This window comes from Pelophylax lessonae (assembly GCF_965119305.1).
Source record: "Pelophylax lessonae genome assembly, chromosome: 9".
Lineage (NCBI taxonomy): Eukaryota > Metazoa > Chordata > Amphibia > Anura > Ranidae > Pelophylax > Pelophylax lessonae.
Window position 1 is genome coordinate 11518382 of NC_138776.1, and position 21685 is coordinate 11540066.

Below are 21685 nucleotides of genomic sequence, written 5' to 3' on the forward strand. Positions count from 1 at the left end.
ATTTGTTTTCTGCTACATATTTTTGGTAAAAAAAATTGCAATAAGCGTATTTTGTTTGTGTAGCACCCTCCTAGGTAGGTGCTAGGAAAAAACATATGTGTGACCCTGTTCTACTTATCAGGAGGGTCTGATCGGTTAGTTAGCCTGTCACATGCTTCCAGGTGGGACCTGTTGAGTCTGGGGAGTCTCCCCACTGTATCCAATGAGGGATCTTGTTGGACAGTGGAGGAAACCTAAGCAATAGCACACCAGGGTTTATGACTGTCCCAGTGGGTGGGCAATGCTGCAATGCATCCTGGGATTGGGAATAAATCCTGAGGGGGCATGTGACAGGGTGTCTTTTGGCGGGAGCAAAGTCCCAGGAGGAGGTGACGGCTGTCTCTCCTGCTGAAGTGAGGAAGGTCTAGGGACAGGGCCGTCATCAGGGGGGTACAGCCGATACACCTGTAGGGGGCCCGGCCGTCGCAGGGGCCCATGCACAGGGTTGCCAACTGTCCGTCCGAGGAGGGGCCGGCCAAGCGCAGAGTCGGTGATGCCATGGCACTGCTCGGCGCCTTTTACAAATAGCTAAAGAGGACTGAAGGGGGCGTGGCCAAGAACGGCATGAGAGGATCGTTTTCACCGGAGCTCCAGTCCCGCTGTAGATCTTCTTCCTGACTGTAGTGTTAGCAGACCCTCCACATTGGGCTTATAGAGACCAAAGAGAGGGACAGCTCCTCCATCCTCTTCCTGCCTGCAATGCCGCCTGGATCTGCTGCTCCATCCTCTGCCAGTCTGTCTGCAGCTGCTCTCTGTCCCGCTGTGGCCTCCGGTGCAGTCTTCTCCCACCAGCCCGACAGAATGACACTAAGGATAGTGTCTTCCTGTCAGGCTGGTGGGAGGACTCGGAGACTGCACCGGAGGCCACAGCGGGACAGAGAGCAGCTGCAGACAGACTGGCAGAGGATGGAGCAGCAGATCCAGACGGCATTGCAGGCAGGAAGAAGATGGAGGAGCTGACCCTCTCTTTGGTCTCTATAAGCCCAATGTGGAGGGTCTGCTAACACTGCACCCCAATGATCTGTACAGGCTCAGATCTATGTGCAGATGTGACAACTCGCCCATGTCCTCCCTGCTTCTGTGATGTGACCAGCCTGGCAGTGGCACGGCGGAAAAGCATGGCGCTGGTTCAGCACTGGCACAGAGGACACACCACACTGAAGATGTACACAGTGAGCAAACAGGGCAAGTCTGCTAAACCAGTCTTAAAATCTCCTGTACTATGTCCGCAGTCTCTAACAATCTCTTGCGCCATGTCCACCATCTCTGACCATCTCCTGTAGTATGCCCGCACTCTCTGACCCTCTCCTGTACTTTGTTTTCGGTCCCAGACCATCCCCTGTAGTATGTCTGCAGTCTCTGACCATCTTCTTTAGTATGCCCACAGTCTTTGACCGTCTCCTGTAGTATGTGTCTGCAGTCTCTGACCGTCTCCTGTAGTATGCCCGCAGTCTCTGACCATCTTCTTTAGTATGCCTGCAGTCTCTGACCATCTTCTTTAGTATGCCTGCAGTCTCTGACCATCTTCTTTAGTATGCCTGCAGTCTCTGACCATCTTCTTTAGTATGCCTGCAGTCTCTGACCGTCTTCTTTAGCATGCCCGCAGTCTCTGATCATCTCATGTAATATGCCCGCAGTATCTAACCGTCTTCTGTAGTATGCCTGCTGTCTCTGACTGTCTTCTGTAGTATGCCCGTTGTCTCTTGCCATCTCTTGTAGTATGCCCGCTGTCTCTGACTGTCTCCTGTAGTATGCCCGCTGTCTCTGACCATCTCATGTAGTATATCTAATGGGAGAGAGGCAACCCTACTCAAACACGGCAGGGAAAAGTTCTGTCAGGGGAGAGGTAGCTGAGGTGATAGAGGCCATGAAGATATATAAGGGACAAAAACGGTCTGCGAAGAGATGGAGGCTCCTGAGGTGACAGAGCTTTCATAACGCGGTGTGTCCTCCCCTCGCTGAAGGTGGGTGCACTGAAGGACTCTGTGGGACAACCGGTGGGCGGGCCCTGGGGAATATTTGCGGTCAGCCAAGGGCGGCCCAGGCCTAAAGCTGTGTAGGGGGCCCCAAAATTTCTGATGGCTGCCCTGTCTAGGGACCAGGGGTTGAGCTGTGCTGTAGAGGATTCAGTGTGCTGACCAAGTGGAGCTGCTGGGCAGGAGACGTCAGGAAAAACAGTATAGTGAGTACTCAAGAATCTGCCCAGGGGTCTGCCTAAGAGAGGGGACCACTCCAGAGGGATCAAGGGGATCAGGAAGCCAGCTAACCCAGAGTGATACAGTAAAGGGGGTGCCAAGTTGTCAAACCCTGAAGATTAGGGGGTAAAGGGGGCGCCAGGAAGGGCCCTGAAGTTGCTCAGCAGTGCAGTCTACTATAAAGGACAGCTACCTCAGGAAAGGAATACCTCAGGGAGCTAAAAGGACTCTTTCACAGCCAAGGGCAAAGTGAAGTAAGCGGCCTAGCAATGACTAGCTCAAATAGCGTTAACCAGCGTCAGTCAGCGTTAACCAGCGTTAACCAGCATTTATTTTTTCTGGATCGTCCCTGATAATTGTGCATCGTTCAGTTCAGTTGGAGTATCCCACTTATATGCACTGTCACTGTACTAATGACACTGGCAGGGAAGGGGTTAACACAGTAAGTGATCAAGGGGTTAAATGTGTACCTAGGGGAGTGTTTCTAACTGTATTGGGGTGGGGCTTGTGAAATGATCACAGAGACCTGTGATCCTATATAGAAGGATTACAGGAGCGCTGTGATCTTTCCAGAGAGAAAAATGGTCGGCTGTGTTTACAACATCAGAGCGTCCTTCTCTCTCAGCGGGGAGCGATCGCGGGTGGCAGGCGGCAATCAAGGCCGCCTGCCCCATGCATCGGAGTCCCCGCTGACGAGTGGGGGCAGAAGCGCGCCACCGGCGGCGCGCACTCACCCCCTAGCTGCAGATGAGCGACCGATGTAAACCTAGGAGGGGCTAAAGGAGTTGTAAAGTCTTAAGGTTTTTTACCTTAATGCATGCTATGCATTAAAGTGAAAAGGCTCCTTGGTTGCAGCTGCCCCACCCCCCCCCCCCCCCCCCCGTTATTCTTACCTGAACCCGAACGTTATGATCAGTGGCTGTGGACCTGGTGCAGGTTGTGGTCTGGTCAGAGGCAACAGACATGGTGCAGGGGGTGGTAAATGGGGCAAGGCATGGTACAGGGGGTGGTCAAAGGCTGCGGACATGGTGCGGGGGGGGGGGGTGATCAGAGGCAGTGGACATGGTGCAGGCGGTGGTCTGGTCAGAGGCTGCGGACATGGTGCAGGTGGTGGTCTGGTCAGAGGCTGCTAACATGGTGCAGGGGGTGGTAAGAGGCTGTGGACATGGCGCAGGGGGTGGTCTGGTCAGAGGCTGCAGACATGGTGCAGGTGGCGGCAGTGCCATCTTAAGAGCATTAAAGGGCCCCGGGTAATGCAGTGCGCTGGGGCCCTGCCTACACAATCACCCACGAGAATAAAAATGCAAATTATCGATAAGGCGATATTTATTGGTACAGCAGTGCAGGGCTAATGACAGCTTCCAAGTTTGGCGGCTGGGTCTGGTGACACACATAGACGGGAGTCAGACTCGACTGTCCTGTGTGTGCCTTTTCCCGTGGAGTCAGACAGGCATTCCTGCAGTTGTGGGCTCCCCCTCCATGGCCCAAGTGGCCTGACAGCAGTGCAGGGCCGAGAGGCCCTTGCCACCTGCTAAGTTCAGCGGTGGGATGCACACAGGAATCGGGACTAATGCTTGGCTGGGGCTGGGTCGCTGGGCAGGTGGGGCCCCCCGGGCAAGTGGGGCCTCTGGGCAACTGCCCAGCATGCCCATTCGGTAAGATGGCCCTGGGTGGCGGTCTGGTCAGAGGCTGCAGACATGGTGCAGGTGGTGGTCGGTAAGAGGCTGCGGACATGGTGCAGGGGGTGGTAAGAAGCTGTGGACATGGTGCAGGGGGTGGTAAGAAGCTGTGGACATGGTGCAGGGGGTGTTCTGGTCAGAGGCTGCAGACATGGTGCAGGGGATAGTCAGAGGCTGTGAAGTGGTCAGGGGTCTGGTCTTACCTGCTGATGTGACAATGAGGCGCCATCACTGCGCCGAGACCGAGTGCCTCACTCTCCAAAATGGCGCCACGTGGCGTCATTACGTCACTGCGCATTCACCCGCTCTGCCGAGCATTTACAAGCTTTCCCGAGCCTGGCAGGCTTCAGGAATGGCACATGCGTAGTTGCACTGTGGGCCCGCAGCCATACTGTTTATGGGCGCCACTGGGGAAATTTTGCCTTGACAAAAGGGCACTTTGGGCATCAATGGGGAAAGGGGCAGGTGCTCAAGCACCCTCCGACCCCCCCCCTCCCTCTGCACGTGCCTGCCCCCATAGAAAGTGGCTCTCCGTAGGGGGCACCCGATGAAGAGGAGGAGCCAGAAGCGGCGCTGGGGCACCCTTACACAGAGCAGGTAAGTATACCATGTTTGTTAAAAACTTTTATAATCACTTTAAAAAGGAAGTAAACTTGGGTTTTTTTTTATTTTATCTTACCTGTAAAGTAAAGGCATAATGTGCTAGTATGCATTGCATACTAGCATATTATGTGACACTTACCTACAACCAAAGACCTTGTCGTCCCCGGTGGAGGCTGCATCCATCTTCGCCCATCTTCCTTCCAGGTCTGAAGACTCCGGCTGTGTGACTGGCCAAAGCCACGTGATGTTGTTTGTTTCTGTCCATGCATAGATTAACCAGTTCTGGACCGGAAGGATTTGCCCCCTTAATGACCAGGCCATTTTTTGCGATTCGGCACTGCATTAATTTAACAGACAATTGTGCAGTCGTGCGACGCTGTACCCAAATAAAATTGACGTCCTTTTTTTCCCACAAATAGAGCTTTCTTTTGGTGGTATTTGATCACCTCTGCGATTTTTAATTTTTTGTGCTATAAACAAAAACAAAGAGCGACAATTCTGAAAAAAAAAAACAATATTTTTCCCATTCTGCTATATAACATTCTCAAAAAAAAAATGTAAAATCTAATGTTTTCATCCTTTTTAGGCCAATTTGTATTCTGCTACATATTTTTGGTAAAAAAAAATCACAATAAGCGTATTTTGATTGGTTTGCGCAAAAGGTTATCGCGTCTACAAACTAAGGGAAAGATTTATGTCATTTTTATTTTTTTTTTTACTAGTAATGGTGGCCATCTGCGACAGATTGGACCCCTTACTGACCTTTTTGACACTTTTGGGGAGACCAGTGACATTACTACAGTAACCAGTGCTAAAAATATGCACTGTCACTGTACTAATGACACTGACAGGAAAGGGGTTAACACCAGGGGCAATCAAAGGGTTTGATGTGAGCCTAAGGGGTGTTTTCTAACTGTTAGGGGGACGGGCTTGTTAAATCAACACCGAGACCTGTGTTTCTAAATGGGAGGGACACAGGAGCTCTGTATTAATTCCTGAGAGAACAGCAGTCTGATGTGTTTACAACAGCAGACCGCCATTCTCTCTTCACGGCAAGCGATCGCCGGTGCCCGGCGACAATCGCGGCCGCTGTCCCCGTAGATCGACTTCCCCGCTGGTGCACGCCCCCATCCTCCCCCCTCCCCAGGATCGCCGTACAGGTACAGTGATTTGCGGGAACCTGCCGCCGTATATCGATAGCGGCTGGTCAGCAAGTGGTTAAATGTTTGCGATTTAATCACAGATATGAAGCCTTGAAGAAGCGGTTCATCCCGCGAAACATGTTGCTGATTTTTGTGTAATTCAATCAGCTGTTACATGATGTATGTTACTGTATGATCTCCACTTGTATGACAAATACATATGTGTCTTGTTTTTATATATAGCGTATGGAGATTTTTAACCTTTTTTGCTCTTATATGTCATACAGTATGTATTCTAAAAATAATGTATTTTTAAACTTATATAAGACTTATGTATGCGATATGCTATGGGAAGGGTATCAAGCTAAATTTCATTGTGGGACGCATCAGCATTATAGTCATGCTCAAAAGGCCAGTTGTATCTAGAGTCAAAAAAAAGAAACAAAGGGCGCACCGGCCTAGTGCATTATCCTCAATAACAGGCTTTAATAATTAAAAGTATATATATATATATATATATATACTCACAAACAGAGGTATAACCAAGCATATCCAATCCGAACATCTGGAACAAACAGTAATCGCGACCAATGTCCTCAATATATGATAGCTAACACGTTTCGAGGCTTAGCCTCTTCTTCAGAGCCCGGCGGCCTGTTAGCTGCAGACGCGAGACCGACATATACCTACGTCGGTTCGCACAGGAGGGCCACCCTGCCGCAGTATAACTGCGGCGGGCGGTCCGGAAGTGGTTAATGGGAGATCTGGGGTCAAAAAGACCTCAGATGTCACATCTACACTAAAAAGCAAAAAAAAAAGAAAAAAAGTCGTTTTTTTTTTTTTTATCATGAAAACAAAATGGGCCTTTTAAGGTCATTGGGAGGGATCAAGGGGGCCCTTTACGGTTCCTTTAACTTGGGCCCTGAAGGTTCTACTTACGCCCCTGCATCTCGCCCATGCACAGGTGGAGATTTGGGGCCATATTGTTGAGGGATCTCTCAGGAATTTGGCATCTTCTGAAGTTAGGTACATGTTGCTCCTCAGAATAAAGTGAAATGGTTACATTGTTGAAGAATACCTTTGTTTTAAGGAGCGCTCAGTGTGGGGCGGCTGGGAAAGGATCTGCGTCTGGTAAACTGTTCAATATGCAACGTTTAGATACAACGTTCAGATATTCTCTCATTTCTTGTCACAGGAATGTCCCAGCGGCCTCGTCAATGAAGACAGCTTCAAACAAATCTACTCCCAGTTCTTTCCACAGGGAGGTAAGATGTACCCGTCATTATTAAGATTTGTCATTGTCATCGCAGTTATGGTAAATAATGATTATTACACCTTATTATTGTGGATCCGGATGGATGCGATAGTGGTGGATTAATTCATATATTAAAAGGTGCATGTTGGCTGGGATAGAGCATGGAGCATTCTCACCATTAGGACTTAATCTGGGGAAGATAAGGAAGTACCTTTGGAGTTAAAAGTTTTATACACATTTAGTACTTTTCCTTCCTCGATTGGGTCGTATACATGAATGTGGGTGGATTTTTCTCCTCTCTCCTTCAGTATTGGATGTGACCACACCCTGTCGTGCTCTCCTTTTGCTTTTTCGTACATAAGTGGTATCCACGGTTTTCTTGGCAGACCGTTAGCTCGGGACTGGGCAAACATCTGTTATCCCTTTTGAAATCACAATTTTTTTCACTTCCTATTGGGAGCCCTCTTCACCCAATACCCCTGAAGAAGCCATACAGGTAAAACACGTTGTATACATGAATGTGGGTGGATTTTTCTCCTCTCTCCTTCAGTATTGGATGTGACCACACCCTGCCGTGCTCTCCTTTTGCTTTTTCATACATAAGTGGTATCCACGGTTATCTTGGCAGACCGTTAGCTCGGGACTGGGCAAACATCTGCTATCCCCTTTGAAATCACAATTTTTTTCACTTCCTATTGGGAGCCCTCTTCATCTAATACCCCTGAAGAAGCCATACAGGTGAAACACGTTGTATACATGAATGTGGGTGGATTTTTCTCCTCTCTCCTTCAGTATTGGATGTGACCACACCCTGTCGTGCTCTCCTTTTGCTTTTTCGTACATAAGTGGTATCCACCGTTATCTTGGCAGACCGTTAGCTCGGGGCTGGGCAAACATCTGCTATCCCCTTTTGAAATCACAATTTTTTTTACTTCCTATTGGGAGCCCTCTTCATCTAATACCCCTGAAGAAGCCATACAGGTGAAACACGTTGTTTACATGAATGTGGGTGGATTTTTCTCCTCTCTCCTTCAGTATTGGATGTGACCACACCCTGTCGTGCTCTCCTTTTGCTTTTTCGTACATAAGTGGTATCCACCGTTATCTTGGCAGACCGTTAGCTCGGGACTGGGCAAACATCTGCTATCCCCTTTTGAAATCACAATTTTTTTTACTTCCTATTGGGAGCCCTCTTCATCCAATACCCCTGAAGAAGCCATACAGGTGAAACACGTCGTATACATGAATGTGGGTGGATTTTTCTCCTCTCTCCCTTAATATTGGATGTGACCACACCCTGCCGTGCTCTCCTTTTGCTTTTTTGTACATAAGTGGTGTCCACGGTTATCTTGGCAGACCGTTAGCTCGGGACTGCTATCCCCTTTGAAATCACAATTTTTTTCACTTCCTATTGGGAGCCCTCTTCACCCAATACACCTGAAGAAGCCATACAGGCGAAACGTGTTGGGATTAGCTCTGCCCTCCGACATGCACATGGGCACACTGTTATCACAGTGAATGTATGGGAGAAGTTGAGCTTGTACTTTCTGAGGGGGGGGGGTGACTTTTTTTACTAACTATATTGTATTGTCAAATCATATTGTAGATTATGATATATGAATTACACTTGTTTTGTACTGAATTTTAAACTCCTTTTTGATATGAATAAAGTAAAAAAAAAATGTTATCTACTTATGAAATTATGTTTACACTGAGTGGAATAGTCCAGGGCCATCTTAATGAATGGGCACACCTGGGCACTGCCCAGGGGCCCCAAGTGCATGGGGGCCCATGATCAGGAACATGTACAGTGAAGGGAGGGGGATGCAATGTCACTCTTGTCAGCTGGCTACTGCTGGAAAGAGGATTCAACTTTCTCCTCCCTACTGCAGAGGGGCAGAATAGAAGTAGCACTGAGAATGCAAACTCAAATCAGGAGGAGGAGCTGCCTTTATATCACAAAAAAATTGTGATTTATATGCATGGAGAACCTGATGTATAGGTGCACAATGATGGGGGTACCTGGTGTTCGGGGACACGGTTATAGGGGAACCTCGTGTATGGGGACACTGTGATAGGGGAACATAAAGTAAGGGGGCACCTGATGCAGGCTGGAAGGGGCCCCAGTGCATGACTTTGCCCAGTGGGCCATGATGCCATTAAGATGGCACTGGAATAGTCAAGCATCGAGAGAGCCCAGTTTCTCCTCTGTACAATGATTATTACACCGGTGACAAACCCAGACAATTCGGACTGAGCACATGATAATAAAATACGCGAGCAGGGTGAAGAGGAATTATCAGCAGATCCAGATTTATAGACAGATGAAGCAAATCGTAACACTTTCTGTAACAGAGTATAGGCATGCGCATGGGGTGTGCCAGGTGTGCCTGGGCACACCCTTATCACTCTGTGCGGCGCCTATTCCCTCTACTGCCTGGGCTTCCCCCCATGTTGCACCCTCCCCTACTGCATTGCTGCTGGCTTCCCTCCTCCCCCCCCCCCCCCCGGCTGCTGCGGAGGATATTTCAGGATGGAGAGTGAGGAAGGGGCTAGTTGATGTGTAATTTACCTGCCCCTTCCTTTTCTAAATGAACACACTCACTCACTGTGTTCAATCATAACCGAAGCACAGTAAACTGTGATCACTAGGCTTCAGTTTGTGAATGAACAGGAAGTCGCTCAGCACAGAGCACTTCCTATTCATTATATCAAAGTCAAGTTGCGCTATGGAAAAACATGAAATTAACACAAATATGTGTTATGCAATTTTCTTGCAAAAACCAAAACCAAAATAATGCGTAAAAAAAAAAAAAAATGCATATATTCATTCACCCTGGTATTGAACACCAGTGCTTAAAAAATGTATTAAATTAAAAATAAATGGGTGAACCAAATGTCCAACACACTTCTCAAATTGGATCCTCCCGTGACGGTAAAAAAGGTTCCACCACCAAGTGTTATGTCCTCCACAGAGTCCAGGTTGTCTCCTTAGCAGAATGATAGACCTGGACAGGTCAGCAGTGCTTTTGGCTTACCCCCAGCCAAGGCTTTTATCACCGGAGGGGTTAATGAACTGATTGGATGACGTCAGCTTGTGACGAAACGTGTTGGGTTAGCGACGTGCCGACGTCACTGCGCTACTGTGATCCCGGAAGGATGGGTGAGATATTGCTGGCCGGCTTTTTTATATATATGCAAGTTTATTCCTGACAATGCTTTGACCTAATTAACACTGAGTATATACAACCAGTTCGTTAACCCCTCCGTTGATAAAGGGCTCGGCTGGGTGTAAGCCAAAAGCGCTGCTGACCTGTTGAGGTCTATCTTTCCGGTAAGGAGACAACCCTGACTTGGTAGAGGATATAATACTTGGTGGTGGAACCTTTTTTTGCCGTCACGGTGAGGATCCAATTTGAGTAGTGTGTTGGACATTTGGTTCCCCCATTTATTTTTAATTTAATTAATTTTTTTTAAGTAGGGTGAATGAATATATGCTTTTTTTTTTTTCTTTTAATTATGCATTATTTCAGTTTTGTTTTTTGCAAGAAAATTGCATAACATATTTATTTGTGTTAATTTCATGTTTTTGCATAGGGCAACTTCACTTTGATATATTGTACTAATTTGTGTCTATCTCACTATTGAGTTGCTGCTCTTTGCTTGATGTGTATAGCGCAGTTTTTTCCTTTCATATTGATACTTCCTATTCATTCACTGTCCTGTGCAACTGAGGCTGCAGAGAAAGGCGTGTGTGTTTGAGCTTTGGGGTGCACACCCTAATGCAATAGGCTGCGCACACCTATGCATTAGAGCAGGGGTCTCAAACTGGCGGCCTCTGCCTATGGGAGTCATGCTTGTAACTGTCAGCCTTGCAATGCCTCATGGGAATTGTAGTTTTGCAACAGCTGGAGGGCCACCAGTTTGAGACCCCTGCATTAGAGCCTGGCCCATCCCTCCCTCACCTCCTTATTGGTCATTGTATGCGACAGACAGCTTCACTGTCCAATGGGAAGGATGAAGAGGTGGGAAAAGTCAAGAATTGAGTATAACTTCATCTGCCTATAACTCTGAATTAACTGATTATTAAAAGCTGAGCTCCAGGCACAAAAAAATTATTTTAGGTATATTCCTTAATAATAATCAATTATTATTTACATTTTTTTTTTAACTTTTTACATTTTTTTAAATTTTTTTTAATTATTTAAATAAATATATTGATTTATTTAAATATTTTTATTATAAATAAAAATAACTCCTTAATAAATAATATAAATCCACGTTGTGTGCACTGAACGCCTTTAAAAACCCAGATATTACCTTGTGAAAGTAGCAGTGGCATCATCACTGTGCTGTACATTGCTGCCTGTGCAGAGAGCAGAGCTGGGGAGGGGCCCAACAGGCTCCACCCACTACATACTGCCTGCAGAAGGGGGCGGAGACAAGACCAGTCCCCCTGCACAAGGAAAGAGAGAAGGGATGTGGGAGGGGCCCAGCAGGCTCCACCCACTACAGAAAACTACAGGAAGGGGCGGGGACAAGACTAGTCCCCCTGCACAAGGAGAGAGAGCAGGGCTGTGGAAGGGGCCCAGCAGGCTCCACCCACTACAGAAAACTACAGGAGGGGGCGAAGACAAGACCAGCCCCCCTGCACAAGGAGAGAAAGCAGGGCTGTGGGAGGGGCCCAGCAGGCTCCACCCACTACAGAAAACTACAGGAAGGGGCGCGGGACAAGACTAGTCACTCTGCACAAGGAGAGAGAGCAGGGCTGTGGGAGGGGCCCAGCAGGCTCTACCCACAACAGAAAACTACAGGAGGGAGCAGAGACAAGACCAGTCCCCCTGCACAAGGAGAGAGCGCAGGGCTGTGGGAGGGGCCCAGCAGGCTCCACCCACTACAGATAACTACAGGAGGGGGCGGAGACAAGACCAGTCCCCCGGCACAAGGAGAGAGAACAGGGCTGTGGGAGGGGCCCAGCAGGCCCCACCCACTACAGAAAACTACAGGAAGGGGCGGGGACAAGACCAGTCACCCTGCACAAGGAGAGAACACAGGGCTGTGGGAGGGGCCCAGCAGGCTCCACCCACTGCAGAAAACTACAGGAGGGGGCGGAGACAAGACCAGTCACCCTGCACAAGGAGAGAGCGCAGGGCTGTGGGAGGGGCCCAGCGGGCTCCACCCACTACAGAAAACTGCAGGAATGGGGCAGAGACATGACCAGTCACCCTGCACAAGGAGGGCAGCAGTGAGTGGTCTTTATTACAGGAAGTCTCACACTGGATTACTGCACAGATCATTGCTGCCTCTCTGAAAAGCAATGTGCAGTGGATCGCTTATCAGAGGTATTTGACAGCAATAAGGATGCAATATTTTGCTTCCTCACCGCCTGCTTTAACCTTCAAAATGCTGACCCTCTGCATGCATTGCACATGGTTGCAGTATGTTGGCGGTGTAGCCTCATTCACTTGAACGGGTTGCATTTTGCAGCAGCAGGGGGTTTAATTATTGCTGTGGCTGCAAAGCAAAGCATTGTAGCCGGGGAATGTGTACAGCCCTCAGTGGCTGCATGTCTGTGTTTAAGTGGAAGGAGGCAGGGCGGTTAAACCATGGCTCAATCACCTGCTTTTACTGCCATCTGCATGAACAAGTCCTTAGGGTGTATTTATACCCCAAAAAAAAATCATGAAATTAGCAAATAAATGTAAGCATTGCTACTCTGGGATAGCTATTTATTTGCCAATCCCCTCTAGTGTTCTCTAGCATTATAACACTGTACCTCTTTTTATTATTTACTTCCTATGATCGTCGGCTCCACCTAGTGGCAATAATGGGGTATATTTCAAATTTACTCTATGTTCATTATGAATAAACCAATCTTTACTACTGCCCATAATAAGTGAAGAGCATTCAACCAGAAGAGCGTTTGTTTTTTGCTACATTCTCACAACTTCTGGTTAGCTTGCACAGAATGAATGCACATTTATTTTCACTGGACGAATAGCTATGCAAATTTAAGATCCCCCCAAGACTGAAGGAAGAATATGCATACCTTTTATATTCAGGGAATATTCAATTTATCCCAGGGTTACGTTTTAATGTTTTGCTTTTTTTTTGGGGTTATTTTTTGTTATTTTTTCTAATGTTTATTTTTTTTTATTTTTTTTAAGTAACTTTTCATTTATTTTTCATCACATTCTGTCTGCATTGCTCAGCTCTGTGACAGGTTTACCGCAACAACGGTGGCAGCTCATTTATTCCACTTTACCTAAACTGTATGGAAGCTTCTGTCTAATGATGACAGTAACAAAGTATACAGTGCATCCGGAAAGTACTCACAGCGCAAAAAATGGCCTGGTTTGAGACTGAGCCTATTTTTGAGGCTACATGTACACGGGACGTTTGAAAAAGTCCTTTGAACACTGGAACTTGACAGCTACAGAACGACGTTTAAAAACGCCCGTTGTGTCGCGTTTGCATGCCGCGTTTGGACGCGTTTAGCGGCGTTTGCGCTCAGAGGCGTTTTTTTGCAAAATACATCAGGAGACCCTACCAAACACCCACAATGCAACAGAAATATATGTTTTTCAGCCATTTTCATTTCAATGAATATATACATATATACAGTATGTATATATGTGTGTGTGTGTGTGTATATATATATATATATATATATATATATATACACATATATATATATATATAAACATATATATATAAATATATATATATATATACACACACAATATATATATATATATATATATACAGTGCCTTGCGAAAGTATTCGGCCCCCTCCAACTTTTCGACCTTTTGCCACATTTCAGGCTTCAAACATAAAGATATAAAACTGTAATTTTTTGTGAAGAATCAACAACAAGTGGGAGACAATCATGAAGTGGAACGAAATTTATTGGATATTTCAAACTTTTTAAACAAATAAAAAGCTGAAAAATTGGGCGTGCAAATTCAGCCCCCTTAAGTTAATTCTTTGTAGCGCCACCTTTTGCTGCGATTACAGCTGTAAGTCGCTTGGGGTATGTCTCTATCAGTTTTGCACATCGAGAGACTTAAATTTTTGCCCATTCCTCCTTGTAAAACAGCTCGAGCTCAGTGAGGTTGGATGGAGAGCGTTTGTGAACAGCAGTTTTCAGTTCTTTCCACAGTTTCTCGATTGGATTCAGGTCTGGACTTTGACTTGGCCATTCTAACACCTGGATATGTTTATTTGTGAACCATTCCATTGTAGATTTTGCTTTATGTTTTGGATCATTGTCTTGTTGGAAAACAAATCTCCGTCCCAATCTCAGGTCTTTTGCAGACTCCATCAGGTTTTCTTCCAGAATGGTCCTGTATTTGGCTCCATCCATCTTCCCATCAATTTTAACCATCTTTCCTGTCCCTGCTGAAGAAAAGCAGGCCCAAACCATGATGCTGCCACCACCATGTGTGACAGTGGGGATGGTGTGTTCAGGGTGATGAGCTGTGTTGCTTTTACGCCAAACATAACGTTTTGCATTGTTGCCAGAAAGTTTGATTTTGGTTTCATCTGACCAGAGCCCCTTCTTCCACATGTTTGGTGTCTCCCAGGTGGCTTGTGGGGAACTTTAAACGACGCTTTTTATGGATATCTTTAAGAAATGGCTTTCTTCTTGCCACTCTTCCATAAAGGCCATATTTGTGCAGTATACGACTGATTGTTGTCCTATGGACAGAGTCTCCCACCTCAGCTGTAGATCTCTGCAGTTCATCCAGAGTGATCATGGCAAGACAGTGGCGGCTGGTGTGTTGGGGGCGCAGGGGCGCCACCCCCCATCCATGCGTCCGGCCCCCTAAACTGCATGCAGGGAGCCGGACGCATGGAGCTTAATGGGGTTTTTTTTTTTACATCACCTGATTAGAGCCAGAGGCTCTAATAGGGCGATGCAAAGGGTGGGCTCGGGGCGCAGAGCAGTGCGTCCCGAGCCCACCCATTGTGTGACAATAGCGAATAAAAATATTTTTTACCTGTATTAGTGAAATGTCAGAATTGACCTGGGGGTCAGGTGATTAATTAGTAGATGAAGGTAAATCTTCGGAGGTGATGATGTTTCTCCTATTGGAATCTCTTTACGTGCTCCTTACTCCCTCTTGTCACCTTTTGTGTTGCAGACTCCAGCATGTACGCACATTTTCTATTCAATGCATTTGACACCGACCACAACGGTTCCGTCAATTTCGAGGTGAGAGTTCGTAACAATGAAAAAAAAAATGATGTGCATGCATACCTGACAAAACGTGTCAGCGGATGTCATTTAACATAAAACTATTGAAGACTGTGTAATATTATAGCTAGGCTATCATCTGCTTGTATTTTGCCTTCCTATTTTTATTACCTATTTAATTTTAAAACAAGTGATGTAATAACTGGGTCTCTGTTCTTCTTTGTGCAATGCAGGCAGATTATGGCTGGTGGGAGGGGCCAGCAGGGTGCTGTATGTGGATTCTTGATAACATCACAGCACCCTGCTTCAGTACTCCTCCAAAGAACCTTTAGTACTGATACAAGCAGTGGGCTGGCTCTTTAGAGGATTTATGGAAATATCAAAATGCCTCCGATGGGTGGATGTCAGTCTGGAGAAGTGGGCGTTCTCAGGAAGGCTGTATTTGCATAGGTAACACCCACACATGAGGCTGAGCTTTCATGATTGAAATAATGGAAATCCAATGAATAAAAGGGGAGCACTAGGAACAGTCAGGCTGGGGAGGAAAGGTCTTGATGATTCTGGATGTTCTCCAGCCAGAAAATGAGGCGGCTTCTATCTGACTGGCTGCAGCTTCTAATGCACATTGTAAGAAGCTCAAAGTGTGCTGTAAAATCAGAGGAAGCCGTTTCAGTCCAGGAGAGGAGTCGGTACAACTGTGCAAGATGAAAAGAAGACCAGGGAGAGGATTTAAAGAAGAATTCCAGCTTTTTTTTTTTGCATGGGATATTAGGTTTTTAATGCAGTCGGAGTCCCCATTGAAGAGCTTTCTCCTTCATTTTATCTCCTGAAGACACAAAAGGAATATATACCTGTATCTCCTCACTATGAAGACAAATCTGGCCTTTGACAATTGTCAGTGGGTGTCCCCATTGAAGACCCCCTCTCTATTCTTGTGCAGGACTATACATTCTGTTGACAATGGAGAGGGAGGTTTGGATGCAGAGGGAGAAGGAGGTTGGGGTGCAGAGGGAGAAGGAGGTTTGGATGCTGGGGGTGAAGGAGGTTGGAATGTGGGAGGAGAAGGAGGTTGGAATGTGGGGGGAGAGGGAAGCTGGGATTCGGGGGGCGAAGGAGGTTGGCATGCTGGGTGGGGGAGGTTGGGATGCTGGGGGAGAAGGAGGTTTGGATGCTGGAGAGAAGGAGTTTGGAATGTGGGGGGAGAAGGAGGTGGGCATGCTGGGGGAGAGGGAGGTTGGGACGCTGTGGGAGAAAGAGGTTGGGACACTGGGGAAGAAGGAGGTTGGGACACTGGGGGGAGAAGGAGGTTGGGACACTGGGGGAGAAGGAGGTTGGGATGCTGGGAGAGAAGGAGGTTGGAATGTGGGGGTTAGAAGGAGGTGGGGGGATTCTGGGGGAGGAGGTTGGGACACTGGGGAAGAAGGAGGTTGGAACGCTGGGGAAGAAGGAGGTTGGTGGGACACTGGGGATGAAGGAGGTTGGGATGCTGGGAGAGAAGGAGGTTGGAATGTGGGGGTTAGAAGGAGGTGGGGATTCTGGGGGAGGAGGTTGGGACACTGGGGAAGAAGGAGGTTGGAACGCTGGGGAAGAAGGAGGTTGGTGGGACACTGGGGATGAAGGAGGTTTGGATGCTGGGGGAGAAGGAGGTTGGGATGTGGGCTGAAAAGGAGGTTGGGATGCTGGGGCAAAAGGAGGTTGGGATGCTGGTGGGAAGGAGGTTGGGATGCGGGGTGAGAAGGAGGTTGGAATGTGGGGGAGAAGAAGGATGGAATGTGGAGGGAGAAGGAGGTTGGGATGCTGGGGAAGAGAAAAGCTGGGATGCTGAGGGAGAAGGAGGTTGAAATGCAGGGGGAGAAGGAGGTTGGGATGCTGGGGGGGGGGGGGGGGGGGAGGTTGGGATGCTGGGGGAGAAGGAGGTTGGGATGTAGGGGAAGAAGGAGGTTGGGAGGCTGGGGGAGGAGATTGGATGTGGGGGGGAGAAGGAGGTGGGGACGCTGGGGAAGAAGGAGGTTGGGAGGCTGGGGGAGATGGAGGTTGGGATGCAGGGGCAAAAAAAGGTTGGGACACTGGTGGGAAGGAGTTTGGAATGTGGGGGGAGAAGGAGGCGGGGACGCTGGGGAAGAAGGAGATGGGGACGCTGGGGGAGAAGGAGTTTGGGAAGCTGGGGGAGAGGGAGGTTGAGATGCTGGGAGAGAAAAAGGTTGGAATGTGGGGGTAGAAGGAGGTGGGGACGATGGGAAAGAAAGAGGTTGGGAGGCTGGGGGAGAAGTAGGTTGGGAGGCTGAGGGAGACGGAGGTAGGGAGGCTGGGGGAGAAGGAGGCTGGGATGCTGGGGCAAAATGAGGTTGTGATGCTGGTAGGAAGGAGGTTGGGACACTGGGGGAGAAGAAGGTTGGGAGGCTAGGGGAGAAGGAGGTTGGAACACTGGGGGAGAAGGAGTTTGGAACTCTTGGTGAGAGGGACGCTGGGATGCTGTGGGAGAAGAAGGTTGATACGGGGGACAAGGAGGTTGGGATGTGGGAGGAGGGGGAGTTGGGATGCTGGGGGGGGGGGGGAAGAGGTTGGGATGCTGGGAGAAAAGGAGGATTAGGATGCTGGGGAAGAAGGAGGTTGGGATGCTGAGAGAAAAGGAGGATTGGGATGCTGGGGGAGAAGGAGGTTAAGATGCAGGAGGAGAAAGAGGTTGGGTTGCAAGGAGAAAAGGAGGATTGGGATGCTGGGCGGAGAGAAGGTTGGGATGCTGGAGAAGGAGGTTGGAATGCTGGGGGAGAAGGAGTTTGGGATGCTGGAGAAGGAGGTTGGGATGCTTTGGGAGAAGGAGTTAGGGATGCTGGAGAAGGAGGTTGGAATGCTGGGGGAGAAGGAGTTTGGGATGCTGGAGAAGGAGTTTGGGATGCTGGAGAAGGAGGTTTGAATGCTGGGGAAGAAGAGACTTAGGATGCTGGGGGAGAAGAAGGTTGGGATGCTGGGGGAGAAGGAGGTTGGGATAATGGAGAAGAAGGAGGTTAGGGTGCTGGTGAAGAAGAGGTTGGAATGCTGGGGGACAAGGATGTTGTGATGCTGGGGGAGGAGGATTAGGATGCTGGGGGAGAAGGAGGTTGGGATGTTGGGGAAGAAGGAGGTTGGGATGCTGGTGGAAAAGGAGGATTGAAATGCGGGAGGAGAAGGAGGTTGGGATGAGGGGGGAGAAGAAGGAGGTAGGGATGAGGGGGGAGAATCAGGTTGGGATCCAGAGGGAGCTTTAGGTTGGGATACTGGGGGAGAAGAAGGTTGGGATGCTGAGGGAGAAGGAGGTTGGGATGCTGAGGGAGAAGAAGGTTGGGATGCTGGGGGAGAAGGAGGTTGGGATAATGGAGAAGAAGGAGGTTAGGGTGCTGGTGAAGAAGAGGTTGGAATGCTGGGGGACAAGGATGTTGTGATGCTGGGGGAGGAGGATTAAGATGCTGGGGTAGAAGGATTAGGATGCTGGGGGAGAAGGAGGTTGGGATGTTGGGGAAGAAGGAGGTTGGGATGCTGGTGGAAAAGGAGGATTGGAATGCGGGAGGAGAAGGAGGATGGGATGAGGGGGGAGGAGAAGGAGGTAGGGATGAGGGGGGAGAATCAGGTTGGGATCCAGAGGGAGCTTTAGGTTGGGATACTGGTAGAGAAGAAGGTTGGGATACTGGAGGAGAAGGAGGTTGGGATGCTGAGGGAGAAGGAGGTTGGGATGCTGAGGGAGAAGGAGGTTGGAATGCTGGGAGAGAAGGTGGTTGGGATGCTGGGGGAGAAGGAGGTTGGGAGCAGGGGAAGGAGGAGGTTGGGATGCGGGGGGAGAAGGAGGTTGGAATGCTGGAGGAGAAGGAGGTTGGGATGCTGAGGGAGAAGGAGGTTGGGATGCTGAGAGAGAAGGAGGTTGAAATGCGGGGGGAGAAGGAGGTTGGAATGCGGGGGGGGGGAAGGAGGATTGGGATGCTGGGGGTGGGGGGGGGTGAGTTTGGGACACTGAGGGAGAAGTATGTTTGGAGGTTGGGGGAGGAGGTTGGGAGGCTGGGGGAGAAGCAGGTTTGGATGTTGGGGAAGAACGAGGTTGGGAGGCTGGGGGAGAAGGAGGTTTGAATGCTGGGGAAGAAGGAGGTTGGGAGGCTGGAAAGGGGAAGGTTGGGATGCTGGGGGAGAATGAGTTTTGGAGACTGGGGAAGGAGGAGGTTTGGATGCTGGGGTAGAAGGAGGTTGGCATGCCGGGGGAGAATGGTTTAGCAAACTGGGAGAGAAGGAGGCTGGGATGCTGGGGTAGAAGGTGGTTGGGATGCTGGGGGAGAAGGAGGTTTGGATGCTGGGGGTGAAGGAGGTTGGGAGGCTGGGGAAGGAGGAGATTTGGATACTGGGGGAAAAGGAGGTTGGAACGTTGGGGGAGCATGAGTTTAGGAGACTGTGGAAGGAGGAGGTTGGGATGCTGGGGGAGAAGAAGGTTGGGAAGCTGGGGGAAAAGGAGGTTGGGAGGCAGGGGAAGGAGGAGGTTTGGATACTTGGGGAAAAGGAGGTTGGGAAGCTGGGGCAGAATGAGTTTGGGAGGCTGGGGAAGGAGGAGGTTGGGATGCTGGGGGAGAATGAGTTTGGGAAGCTGGGGGAAAAGGAGGTTGGGAGGCAGGGGAAGGAGGAGGTTTGGATACTTGGGGAGAAGGAGGTTGGGTCACTGGGGGAGAAGGAGGTTGGGTCACTGGGGGAGAATGCGTTTGGGAAGCTGGGGTAGAAGGAGGTTGGAAGGCTGGGGGGAAGGAGTTTGGGCTAAGCATTGCAGCAGTGACATGTGTACATGCCTAGTCATGGCTTCTGCAGCTAAAGGGGATAGTAGTTGGGGAGCAGTAAAAGCACAGCTGAACTTCTGGGTTTTACTGCCCCCCAGCCTAACATATGAATGAACCTTAAGACAGAAAGCAAGCTGACTTTTCCTGTTGGGACAAAATCCGACAGAGCCCCTAACCCCTCCTTCATTCTGAACAAAGCTTCTGAAAAAAAATGTTTGGCTGAAGTTCTACTTTAGCCTTTTACGGCGTCTAACCGCCGGGAAACACAGAGGATTGCATACTTGGTTCTGTGTGTGTCATGCCCAAGCTGAAAAAACTGTAAATGATGTATCAGTGTGGATGAAAAAGTGGCATCTTTGAAAATTGATGACATCTCGGGATCAGAGGACAGGTGGATATAAGAGTTTTGGATTTCATATAATAACATATGATAACATGTGTTTTCTCTCCGCAATGAATGGGGTCGGAGTCAGTTACTGCACTTTGCAGCCCAGTTTTGCTCCTTCCATGCTCTGTGGTGTTATGAAGTAGATTGTTGACTGTTTTTTTGACATGTCTCTGATGAGTATTCTTTCTCCTGTAGGATTTTGTAGCGGGATTGTCAGTCATCTTGCGAGGGAGTATAGACGACAAACTGAACTGGGCCTTTAACTTGTACGACCTTAACAAAGATGGCTGTATAACTAAAGAGGTATGAGTGTCCAATCACAAAAATGATAAGACTTACAGTATATTTAAAATCAAATCTTTATTATTTTTTGGCAATAATATGGTGTGGATGGTGTGGGCAGATTTCTGCCAGTCACAGGCTGTGTCACGCCCCCTCCAGCCTGTGTCTTAGAATAAGTGGAAGGTGAAGCCTCCATTAATCTACATGTAATATCCCGCCCCCCGTTGTGTTTAGCTGGTTAGTGGGCATGGAAGCCGAGGGAGGGAGTGAGCTGTTATTTACCACTGTGTATACGCCCTGTGATAGGGAGGAAATGCTCAACATAGAAACTCTCTGAAAACTGAGGGGGCATGCAGAGCGGCGATCGGTGCTGCGGTGTGTCACTCTGACACACCGCATCTCCGATCTCGGACGTAGGCTCTGAGATCGAGACGTAGGCTGTGATTGAAAACAGTTGGTCAGATGATAAAGAGCCTACGTGACAGTCGCAACAACTCACAGTCCAGCTCTTACAGAGCTAGAGGGGAGTCAATGGGCCCAGAAGTTGGAGGCTTCCAGTTCATCCAGTGAGGGGGAGGCCAAGGCCATTGATGTAGGGTTACCCAATTTCCAGCATCCTGTAGGTCCCTGGAAGAGGGAATCGATGACTGGAGATCAGAGGTGGAGACTGGGGAACTGAGGAGAGAAGAAGCCCTACATGTTAGAGTTCACTCTGTAACAAAGGCAGCAGTCTGTGAAGAAACGGAGGCAGCAGTTGTTCGCATGCAGTGCTCAAAGAACTTGGGGTTCTGTGAGGCCTATGCCACTAGGGTCCCAGATCTATCCCCACCTCGTACCTATACCCAGGCTCGGGTACAGAACGATGCCTACTCCAGTCTGATTAAGAAAGTGGAGACCCTATACACCCCACCTGGGAGAGGAGACAAGCAAAAACTTCCCAGGTGCTTACGCCTTGTTCGGAATAAGGTGGCCATGGAGTATGGGTACGATTATCTGTACATCCCCGAGAGATAATGGAGGAAATCGAGCGTAAGAGAGGGGCGTGGTGTGAAGAAGCTGTTTGGGATTTCCTGTATCTCCCTAAACCACATCGGAACCAGTCCAATCCTCAACTATG

General features: G+C 48.7%; 1 protein-coding gene across 4 annotated transcripts in view; it reads left to right on the forward strand.

The window, feature by feature from the left end:
- KCNIP2 (potassium voltage-gated channel interacting protein 2) overlaps positions 1 to 21685 on the forward strand; it is a 686963-nt gene that overhangs the window by 656695 nt on the left and 8583 nt on the right. For all 4 annotated transcript variants that reach the window (XM_082269240.1, XM_082269243.1, XM_082269241.1 and 1 more), the window contains 3 exons: positions 6854 to 6923; positions 15062 to 15132; positions 20482 to 20589. In XM_082269240.1, coding sequence (XP_082125366.1) covers positions 6854 to 6923; positions 15062 to 15132; positions 20482 to 20589 — 249 coding nt within the window. The remainder of the gene's footprint in view (positions 1 to 6853; positions 6924 to 15061; positions 15133 to 20481; positions 20590 to 21685) is intronic.